The sequence below is a fragment of the Ricinus communis genome, chromosome 8, assembly GCF_019578655.1.
Source record: "Ricinus communis isolate WT05 ecotype wild-type chromosome 8, ASM1957865v1, whole genome shotgun sequence".
Classification (NCBI taxonomy): Eukaryota; Viridiplantae; Streptophyta; class Magnoliopsida; order Malpighiales; family Euphorbiaceae; genus Ricinus; species Ricinus communis.
Window position 1 is genome coordinate 14,997,819 of NC_063263.1, and position 11,841 is coordinate 15,009,659.

Below are 11,841 nucleotides of genomic sequence, written 5' to 3' on the forward strand. Positions count from 1 at the left end.
AATAATGATATGAATATGTAAGAACTCCACAAATTTCAGCCCTTATTGAGAAGGTAACTATGCATTGACAACAAATACAGGCTATTACAACTCGTTCTACTTCCATGTAAATATCTTACAGTGCTGTCAGGTTCGTAATATAGAAACCAATCCGGGAAAAGAAAGAAAAGAGACGGGGAAAAGAAAAGAAGAGAAAAGAAAAAGCCCTCGCCCCAAGTGATTGAGAAAAAAGAAAAAAAATAGAAAAGAAGCTCACTAAGCACATTACAAATTGTGCAAAAGAATATCAAAAAATCCCAATCAACCCTCCCCCCTGAAATTCCAGAAATTAAGCTGACCACAGTTTAGCTCACCCTTCACTTCCGACAGCCCTTGCTTCATGAATTTCCTGATTCACCTCTTGACTCCAGGGACATATGGGCGGGCCGGCTGTATAAATCGGGTTTTACAAGTGTATATTGAACAAATCATCACACGTCAATTGCCGGCAGATTGTTATAGTAGACCAGCCAACACAGCCCCCGGATCCGTCAAAGCTGTTACTGGATTAGGTGGTTGAGCAACTGGTGGTGCTGGTGTCGGTCCCCGTGATGCTGTAGGAATGCTAACTAATTGTTCCTTGATGAACTCCTTCAGTCTGTACATGAAAAAGGTCAGAAACATATGGCATGTGTCAAGTGTGGGAGTTAAAAAGGGGAATGAACATGGATATTATTAAGACATACTCAAATGTTAGTGTGGGGTCTCCTGAGGCAACAGTCATTCGCAACTGTGTTCTATCTGCCGGATCAGTTTCGATTCTTACCTGAAAGATTGCATTGAAAAATAATGTCAAGCAAAAGTTCAAAAACACTTTTAATGCAAGCATAACAAGCCACAGAAATGAGAGACAGCAGGAAACGAAATATAAAGATACTAATACTACAAGCAGGTTTAATGCATGTTGCGTACAAATCTTTCACTTGAAACTAGCAAGAAGTACAAAGTATTTAGTTCCAGGTGGTAAAACTTGGAATACATAGGCACCAACTGAAATCGTATAGAACACTAAAAGAAAATACATAATGCTTACCAAGCAAAGCATCTGCCGTGTACTCTCAGAGTAGAAGGTTGTACTTGCAACCAAATTATTAGGATTTGGATCCTACAAAATTGAAAATGAATTGATGAACTACTATAGTGCAACTCTTGAGAGAAGAGGGCAGGAGGATGAGAGGGAGGGTGACAAATAATGAGTGGCTTACAAGTCCAGGAGAAATCGTCATCCGGAAACTATTAAATAAGCTTGCCATGTCAGCGAGAGGCAGTGGTCTTACACCTCTAACCTGTGCGGTTAAAAGAAAAATATGGGAGCAGATATTAGCAACTACACAGAATCACACAAGAAAAACTTGAGTATACATCACAGACGGCATTATTACCTGCAACTCACAATACTACATAAATTGACAACGCCAAGGCTAATTTACCAATGATTAAAGAGAGGGGAAGGCAGTAGCCAAGCTCAGCTAAAGGCAGTCGTGCTTATCTAATATCTTATTATCTATCTAGTTAAATTAAATACAAATAAAAACCTTAATTGCATGAACTGAAGAATGGTTCTACTATTTGAACCTGGTCTACATGGGAAATTATATAACATTACTAAATCAAACTAGAATCAGAAATGGCGTCCCAAATAAGGCAGACATAGACCGAATGAGTTTTCGATTTAATTTTTTCTGAACACAAAGTATAATGTACGTACTACTTCTTGAAGCTTCAGAGGTGGCCCAGAAAGTGACCTCCATTGAGGAAAGAATTCTTCTGCAGATACTAAAATAGGCTGAAGAAATTTGTTCAGAACAGCTGGAAGGCGAAGCTTGACATTGACCTATCACAAATGTCAAACATTAGATAACTAGATTTGAAAATATAGCCTATTTCCCAAAAAAGATAATGTAAATTATTCTGACTTCAGAAAAATAAGTGATAGAGCGAACATATTCATCTAATAAGTACCATGTTGGTACCAAACTTATATGAGAAGTCAAGAACAGCAACATCCCTGCTTGGGCGAATATTTAAGACTTCAAGTGGGCATTGCACCTAGACAACCACATAAGATTAGCATGAAAAGAATTATTATTGAATAAGAGAGGAATATAATTAAAGCCACTACAGATATTGCTAATTAATTAATTAATTACAAGCTATTCCACCTGTGCCCGTGGAGGAATAGTATCAGGTACTAATGAGAGCTCTATCTTTAAATGAGCAGGAGGCAATATTACAGCCTGAACAGAGACAAGCGGAGAAGTATTTTTGTTTCCCAGGAAGAGAACAAGACGCCCATGTTGCGCCCGCCACTCTGCTTTAATACCAATCTGCAAAATATTTTGCAGATTTGAAAACTCGCAAGGACAATAAAATGAAGCAGAAGGTGGTGGCTTAAACATGAAAAGGAGAAAATTATTCAAAAATGGACAGCTATTGTACCTGAATGTATGGATCCTCGTACAAGACACCACTATCTTTCAAGCACAAAGCATAAAATCTTTCACTGATGTTTCCTATAGGCTGCATTCAAGGTTAACAATGTCAGTTAGAAACAAGAATCTATGTGCCATAAAAAGTGTTCCACGCCTTATTATTATAATAGCTACATAAGAACCAATAAGCTGCGAGGCTGACCACATACATATTAACTTTGCAATGAATAGGATTGAAAGGAAAAAAGAAAAAGAAGAATACTTCTTTTGAGTTAAAAGAACATCTTGGGAAAATTAAAGAGAAAAAACTGTTTAACAAGAATGCAAACATTACAAAAAGAAAAGATGTGAAGAAACAGATGGAAAAGAGAGTGTCATCACATCTATTAACATCAGAAGAGAAGTTTCCAGTTTCGGTTCACATCTTCCATCTAGAAACAAAAAGAAAGTAATATAAAACTTGTCAATGCAAATACCTCGACAGAATTTGTCTGTTCCCCAACAGGTACAATAGCTGCAGCATCCACTGCACTTGGAACACCTTCCATTCTAGAGACTGGATTTTGCTCAGACTGGGTAGCAGCTTCAGGAGGACCTTCAATAGCCAGTGGGCCCAGAAGATCGCCAAGGAGATCTGCTGAGGGAGGCTGAGGATCCACCTTATTCAAAGTTCCATTTGCCCGGGTCAGAACTTGATCATCTGAAGTATGCTCCTGTCAAGATGAGCCATGCAAAAATCAATTAAGAATGATTAAACAATTGAGCCAAAAATTCAAAAGGAAAGCAAGGCATAATTCAAGCCTCCACATAAACAGACAAGAACTAACCTCATTGCCACTCAAGCTGGGCACCTTCACAAGAGTGAGTGGGCCGACAGTTGGTGGTGGCCCATTAGCAGGGTGTTGGTCAGTCACAACCAAAGCATTTGACACTTGTTGCTGGGCTCGCAACTTAATAGCACTTTGCTCTGCAGTATCAACTTCAATATCCTCAGCTTTTTTAATCAATGCAGACTGGGTCAGAAAAGCCAGTGTCAGTGTCAATGGTGCACAAATGTATTCTTTAGTCAAAATGATTTTCAATTTTTCAATGCAAAGAAGTAAACTTCTTAAGAACCAGGCTTATGAGTCACCATATATACCTGACGCTCAGGAAATTTGGGCATTTCAGCCAATATGTCCATTAAAGCAGCACCTTTCCTACTTAATGCAAAATATTCAACTGCTCTTTGTTGTATTTCAGCATCAATGCAACTCTCATATCTATGAGAATAAAAAGAATTGGATTGAAGTTCACAAATATACAAAGATATACCATCCCAGCGATAAGAGGACAAGCAAAGTTATCTTACTTGCTAAATATTGCCCAAATTTGGTTCTGAAGTTCTGGATCGGGAGGTTGGGTATGCATTAAGATCTTAGCATATGTTGAAAGAAGAATAGGAACAGTAGACGTTCTGCAGGCACATTCATGATACTAAGATACAGCAGCTCAATGAAGCAAAATACTAAGGTAACTAAACTAAGATGAATAGAGGCATATGTTAGGTGTAAGTGTGTCTTACGATACAGCCGGAAGCTTCTCATGTATCATATTAAATATTTCCTTTGGACTACATCCAGGCCGTCTAGCCAGAAGGTGGCTGAACTCTCCAAGGAGATGAGCACTCACCTGCCACATGCATGCATCAATGACAGATTAGATCATGCCCCTCCCCTCTCCCTCCTCTTTGCTCTATATTCACATGTAACACTAACATCAAAGGTGTTCACAGTTAGATACATACCTTTACCATTGTCTCATGTATAGCAGGCTTGTCAAGATACTCTCTGGCTTTTGCTGCTGCATAAGGCTGATAAAATGCCTTTTAAGTCTCAGTTTAAAACTCTTTATGAAATCCTAAGTTTCGTGACCCAAGGATTTTAATTACCTGTAGGTCTTCATTGTTTGTAACAAATTGCACAACACGAAACCATATGTCATCACTAACAAAATCTCCTGCTTTATCAATCAACTGTAAAATGACATCCACATACCTGAAATAAAGATAAAGAACATAATATTGTTTAAGTTGTTGCTTTTGATTTTCACAAACAAGCTTATGATGTTCAAGGCAAGGCCCAAAAATATTTTAAGGAATAATTCAATTATTGAATATGGTGAATTTGTTTGTGCAGATTTAAAAAAAAAAATTCGTTCAATAGATTGATGAAAAATTCCCCTTAATTCAAAGTTCTTATCCTATTCTTATTTGATTGATAATACAACTCAACTCAACTAAGTATTAATCTCAAGTGAATTGGGGTGGATTTTCTTTCTCCATTCAAACAATTTTGGACCACATCTTCAGAAAGATGCAAGGCCACTAGGTCATCTTATACCACTTTTCTCATATCAACATTTATAAATATAAGATCAAAGAAATTTAGTTACGACAGAATCCTTTTGAAATTTGGCTATTTCTGGTGATTTTTCATGTACAGGCAGTGGCTACAAACATTATGAGATAGTGACAGAGACATTTGGTTGTGTTCATGCGGCTTTCATAAATTTTGAGGACAGCTTTGCGACCTCCCCAAAGAGTAAACTCCTAGGACCCAGTGGTAATACTTTTGAGCATTGTCATTATTATAGTATAGACTTCATTTTATTAATTTAAAAAATGGAACCCAGCTGCTTTTAAGTGGCAGTCTCAACCAGTTTAAGATACAATTCCTAATCTAAATAAAGAAACCTAATATTGCTACTTCCAACATTTTCCTAAATCACTAGGAAAAAGTCCTTACCAAGACAAATCAGGGGCAAACTTCTCTGCAAGAATAGCAGCTTTAAGCGACAATTCCTCGCGCATTGCAAAATCTGCTGTGCTTAGATACTGACCATAAGATGAAAACCAGTTGCAAACTCATTTAACATTTCAGAAAGTTAATTTCTCAGCAAATTATGTAAAAATAAAAATATATCATGAGAATGTTGCACAAATTCAGTAGAAAACAAATACAAAGTACATATTTGTACCTGTAATAGTTCTTCCACTATGTCCTTTGCATTTGAAACATCACACATGCCATATAGTAAATCAAGAGCACGACGACGAATGCTGGAGAAAGAATTTGAAGTTATCTTAGGTAAATTCCGGAATAAAACTTCACTTTAGTAACAAAATTCTAGTAGTTTCCATTTAGGATCCATATTCAGTAATTCTGTAATCATAAACATGCTCTATAGGGCACATTGGTTACATCTAACCCACATCTGCTTTCAAGTTGTGCTCCCCTTAGCAATAGTTGATGTGAAAAAAGATCTAAGGAGCTTCATAAGAAGATATGACACTATGTTTATCAGAAAACAAAATCCACAAGAGGAAGGGAGAACTATTGACCCAAATATTCTACTGAATGCGCATCAAAATAACATTAAAAAAAAAAAAAGAAATTAAGTTTTCAAACTGGAACACACTCAAATTCAACCTGATGTCAGGATCTTTTAGCGAGGTGATGATCTGAGCTTGGTGTCTTTTGATGATGTCTTGCACATCTGTAACCATCAACATCCGAGTCATATTCTCCTGCAGAACAAACAGAACAATTAAAGGCCCATAGAGTCATATATCGCAAGTTGGTTTAGGCACTGTAAGTTCTGCTTCACCAAGCTTGCTGATATGCTTCAGCAAGATAGAGAAGAAAGCAAAGACAAAGCTATAGTGCTTCCACAGCTTACCAAGCCAAGGTAACGGATATTTGGTTCACGCACAGCAATAAATTTTCCTAGAAGTGCAACACATTGAGACATCATCTCTTTTTCAGCATCAAGATGCATGACCTGCCATATGAAAAAAAAACATCAAGGAAAAAGCAATACAAAAGACAATCTTGTTTTCAATAAATTAGGCTTCTACTTGTTGATGTCAGAGAGGGCAGCGTCCAACCATAGCATGGTTAATAGTGACAGGCTAAACATATCACCCAAAGGAAAAAGGCTAAGCAATGATTTAAAAAAAACCACCATCAATGGGAGAGAAAGAATCCACGTCCCTAAGAATCTAGCCTTTCCATAATCATGAGAGGGGCTAGCGTCCAAGTACACATAGTTGATTGTCTCAAACAACAGACATGTTTCATTTGATTCCATTGCCCCTTAAAAGTAACTTCCCAGTAAAGATCAAAGAGATGAAGTCCACTTAGAACAAGAACTATAAATTTTCTAAACATTTTGGAAACCTGGGGTTAATTTCGGCTTTCCAAGTTAAATATCCCAATATCAATTAAACTCCATTACATAGAACATATTTCATGTGCTAAAGAGTTTATTGGGCAATATACTTACAAGAGCAAGAGCTTCAAAGAGAACAGCATGCGCTGCATTGTTCTTATTTACATTTTTTACAACATCAGTTCCCATCAAGATCCGTTGTAAGACCTAAAAGCAGAAACTAAGGTCCATAAGAATCAGAAATACAAAGGAACTACCAACATCAATTCACTAGGAAGAGCAGAACCTCAAACAACGATCTTCTAGTATTTGGATCTTCAATAGTTGGAAAATACTGAAGAGCCCTCATTGTCTTAACCTGTATATCCAAAAAACAGCATTTATATAATCTTCTAAAGGATAAATGATATGACAATAAGTAACTACAACATATAAACAATTGTTACAAACTAGATATGAATCTTATATTACCAAAAATAATAAACAATTATAATCATGACTAAAAAAGAAGTAAAAATACAAGCCTGAAGCCAAGGAGATGGAATTCCATAATAAGTGTATTCTTGTGGAATATCCTGATTCCTAGCAAGTCGTTCCAATGTCTTAACACACTTTGGGAGACAACTCCAGTATGCTTCATGGTTATTTGATACTAAAGCAACAAGAAGGCTCATAGAAGAAGTCAAAACACCAAGATCACGCTCATCTAACAGTTGAGCCATTCTATCCGCCCTAAAACATTAGGTAAAAGAGATAATTCAAATTGGCACAAACAAAAACACAAATTTTTAGATAAATATGTACATTGTAAAATTCAGCTTACCAGCCATCCACATTGACAACATCTGGATTTTTTCTATACAAGCGCAGCAGACATAATGCAGCCTTTTTTCTCACAAGTGGTCTGCAGCTACTAGAAATCTGAAACAAAAAAGGACAAGAAAATGACGGAAACGGGTTCATATCAAATCATTTTTAATATACACCAGTTAAGCCCAGAAATTTTTGTCATCTCTTACAAGTAACTTCTGAACATCTGCTGCTAATGATTCAGCAAATTCTCTCCCACCAATATTCCCAACCTACAAAGGTGAAATCAAAACCTTAGTATGTGATGCTGGAATCTTCAAGTCCTAAATCCAGAAAATCATGCATACAAGTAGATCAGAATATAATTTTTTCCTATTGGGGGGTTATGTGAGGAGTGATACTGATACTATCTAACAAACAGATCAGAAACAAAAATGAGCAGAACATAAACCTAAAAAACTTCACAAGCACTGTCAGAGCAAGAATAATAGCTACCATTCTCGAACAAACAATCAAGCAGCTATGCAGACAATTTCCAGTTAGGGTGAAATAAACATAAAAAAGTAGAATATTCCAAGAACTAAAGTCAAACACAATAAAAACAACAGCGCACATATTTCTTCTTTACCCCATAAATGGCATTTAACTTGTAAATATACAAGATTCTAGGGACAAAATAGTTCATTGATGTGAATATCTTTTCTAATCTGCCATGCGTAATTCAGTAGCATTGACTCCTCCATGAAGGTTAATATCTGATAACCTTCTGTTGGCCATACTCCATTCCAGTTAAGATTTAAATGACACTAGGAATGAATTGCCAAATGAAAATATTATCCATATTGCACTCACCTATTTATCAAAATGAACTATAGAATATAAACAGGCGTGTCATGCAAGGGAATATATCATACCCCTTCCTAGTTTCCATGTGATGAACTGTTAAAGGGCGCATTTACCATTGCAAGTGCTAATGACAGCAACATAGACAATAATGTCCCACACTAAAAAAAAAGAAAAGAAAAACAAACCTTTTCTTGAAGGCCTTAATTAAGAAGACATACTTTTAAGATAATAAATACTATCTTTGTCTTTTAGAGGAGGGGAATGTGACAGCTAAAATCAGAACTGTTCTCCAGCAAAATTTCATGTAATTTGGATATACAAGTAAATAGGTAAAAGTAAAAAAGGAAAAAAAGAAGAGATCTCTTCCCATACCATAGTCAATGCAAGGCACTGAAAAGTTTCATTTCTACCGATAATGTCATTGCGCACAGTATTTATCGCTAATCTCAAAAAATCATGGTTCTCGTTGAGCAAACATGATGTCACAATGTAGCCAACCTGCAGCCACAGCAAGATGCAAGTAAAATTTAGCAGCACAACCAAGTCTGTTTGGAATTTATTAGTACATTTTAACTTTTGACAAACACATAACATTTATTATGAATACAATGAAACTTCAAATGTCAAAGGTCTTATTTGTGAGGCATCCAATATGCCATATGCCTCAGTTGGCAAAAGATATTACTCTTCTTACCAACTATAATAATATTTTCTATGAATTGATATGCACAAGCATAATGTTGTAGTTTAAAATAACCCATGGATTTAAGCAAAACAAGGGTGTAGAAATTGTTTGAAATGATGATAGTTGTTAATTCCTAACCAATTATATGAGTGAAAATCAGTAGAGATCTTTCAAAACAAAGAGAGATTTACCTGCTTTTCTGGGTATTTGGGTGCAGATATTAAGGAAACAGCTTCCATGTGACCAAAATCTACATCATAGCCCAGCATATAAATGTACAGCATTTTCCAAACATATTTCTTCTTTTCATAAGGAGTCAAACCCTGTTAAGAGAGGAAAACAAAAAAATATCATCAAATGCTGCTCCTTAATATAGATGACTTTGCATATATTCGCACAGGGATACAAAGAAGAGACAGATTGAACAGAAAAGACATCTACAATGAATTTCGTGCTCTGTATTTTGAGGGTCACAGGAGAGAGAGAGATTCTAAAACTTGAGTTAAAATTGAATCTTTTATTCACCCAGGAGCCCCAGTAGCAAACAATAGGGAAACTAAAAGTAAGAGTAAATATATATGCATATCGAAGCTAACCTATGTTCTTAGTTATAGAGTTAAAAAATGTAAAGTTGAGAAATGACTGGATTGCTATAGATACAACCAATCCGCACAGTTCAATATCTGAGGCAAAGTGGATAAGAGATAAACCTAACTAGACCTGGAGAGTAAAGGCAACAGCGTGAACGTCAAATGGATAAGAAAAAAGAAAAATGTAAGGGAGAAAAAGAAAAATGCCACACAGTAGGGTTATAGATGAACAAGCATGAATGATGAGCAAGATCAAGGCTCAGTCAATAGTTTTTGCAGTCTTAACTATCCAAATAATATCTACTTTAGCAGCACTTAACACCTTAAGTATAACCAATATCTCAGCCTATCAAATTCTGAGTTCTTATGTCTCCAAAATATGGCTCTTTTCTGGTGCAACATTTCTCTCTATTGATAAGAGAATGAAACATATTAATCAGGACTTCACATGCTCCAGTTTCTTACAAATAATCTACATAAAAAACCATAAAAAAAGATCAAAAGACGAGTTGAAGCACATGAATCAAATTTTTCTATCACCGCTAACCAGTCAAGAATTTAAAATGAGCTAGGACTATGTCTATTGCTACAGGATATTCAGTCTCTCTTTACATTGTAGTCTTCAGATCTATATGGAAAATAAGGTATAGCGAACTCTGTCTTTTGAAGATATTGAATAGAAATGACCAACAAAATAACCAAGAACAAACATCAGGACAAAACAGTCTTAAGGCACAAGATGTTGCAACAAGTCCATACCCTATAATTGAAGAAACTAAAACTTCAAACAAAGTATAAGAGCCACTGGCCACACCAATTGTCCTAAACCTCTAAACATCTCTAGCTAGACATTAAAAGGGTTAGAGTTTAAAATGTTATCATTCAATAAAACATCCTTTTGTACCTTTTGGAGGCCTATTAAACGACCATCATTAAAATCTCAATAAAACACAAAGCATAATCTTAACAACAACTCAAATTTACTCCAAACTAATTAACGCAACATCCCTTGTAGAACTTTCAAGTTGGCCACAAATAAAATGCCAGTTGGCTTGACTGCAACTTTTTATTTTAGCATTAAATTCTAATTTTTAAAGCAATGTTTGAGCAGTTTCATCTAAACCCTAACATAATAAGTGCTCAATCTTAATTAATCCTAAGCTAAACAGAGAATAAATCAAAACAATAATCAAGTATGTTACTGAGCTCAATTATGATCGAATACAAAATATTAAGCGAATAATTGACGTATAATGATTAAAAAAACAAATAAAATAAATAAAATAAAAACCCTAACCTTCTCATTTTTGAAGCGTGTACGGATATTACCGAGCTCTTTATCGACACGAAGGCGCTCTTGTTCTTTGTTAGGGCAATTACGAATGTCGCTGATAAAAACAGAGAGACCTCTCATCCCTGACAGCGCCATTTCCTTTCACAGATCCACCGAGTCGAGAAGTTTGGCTCTATTTTCCTTTCTTTTTTCCGATTCCAGCTCTCAAAATTTCTCTTCAAATCCTATTGAGTTACTAAGATTAAGAAAATAGAAAAAAGAAAAAAAAGAAGAAGAAAGAATAATGAGATCTAAGAGAAAGAGATCTGAGTATTGTGATAGTTTAATGAAGCAAAGAAAAGAGAAATGATGTGATCTAGAGAGAGAGAGAGAGAGAGACTGAGGAAATTTTGAAAAGCCGTCGGGGTCAGTAAGGGAGACGACTTTTATTTTATTTTATTTTTTACCCCTCCATTTTTATTCTATTTTCGCTTTCACTTTAGAGAATTCTTTGCTCACCATATGATATTTAAAAACTGAAATGGCTCTGCAGCATAACAATTATTCCATCTCTTTCAATGCAAAAGGGACAATCGGAGAATTGAAATACTCAAAAGTTGGAATTCAAAATTTTATTAAAGTTAATAATTTTTTTTAAATATTAAAATATTTTTTATTATTTCATCTGTATGATCATTATTTTTTTTAAAAATATTTACACTCTCATTATTAATAATGATAAATATTATTATTCAGATTTCGAAATTATTTTAATTTTTATAATATAAAAATTAATTAAAAACTTTATTAAAATATAAAATAATGGAGTTGATTAATGTTAATATCTGAAAAAACATATAGTATACTTATAAATTATGGTCCTCCTAATTTATACTGAAACTATATTATTTTTAAATTTTAGACATCTTCACTGTTTCTTTCTCAAACAAAGGA

General features: G+C 35.1%; 1 protein-coding gene across 2 annotated transcripts; it reads right to left on the reverse strand.

Moving 5' to 3' along the window:
- Positions 1 to 42: 42 nt before the first annotated feature.
- LOC8266994 (AP-2 complex subunit alpha-1) lies at positions 43 to 11,439 on the reverse strand. Of its 2 annotated transcripts, XM_002527391.4 has the most exons (27): positions 10,912 to 11,421; positions 9,216 to 9,347; positions 8,712 to 8,837; positions 7,703 to 7,765; positions 7,507 to 7,604; positions 7,208 to 7,415; positions 6,970 to 7,041; positions 6,798 to 6,890; positions 6,192 to 6,293; positions 5,942 to 6,039; positions 5,490 to 5,571; positions 5,258 to 5,346; positions 4,402 to 4,507; positions 4,258 to 4,323; positions 4,036 to 4,142; positions 3,823 to 3,927; positions 3,613 to 3,733; positions 3,299 to 3,484; positions 2,948 to 3,184; positions 2,479 to 2,559; positions 2,202 to 2,366; positions 2,002 to 2,088; positions 1,748 to 1,873; positions 1,245 to 1,325; positions 1,073 to 1,144; positions 726 to 805; positions 43 to 637 (listed from the first exon to the last, which is right to left on the reverse strand). In XM_002527391.4, exons 1-27 carry the CDS (start codon positions 11,041 to 11,043, stop codon positions 496 to 498), a joined length of 3,057 nt encoding a protein of 1,018 aa, XP_002527437.2. In that variant the 5' UTR covers positions 11,044 to 11,421; the 3' UTR covers positions 43 to 495. The 2 variants fall into 2 exon arrangements, with proteins under 2 accessions (XP_002527437.2, XP_048234483.1); XM_048378526.1 differs by lacking the exons at positions 43 to 637; positions 726 to 805; positions 1,073 to 1,144; positions 1,245 to 1,325 and having other exon boundaries at positions 1,772 to 1,873; positions 1,983 to 2,088; positions 10,912 to 11,439.
- Between the last annotated feature and the right edge of the window lie 402 nt (positions 11,440 to 11,841).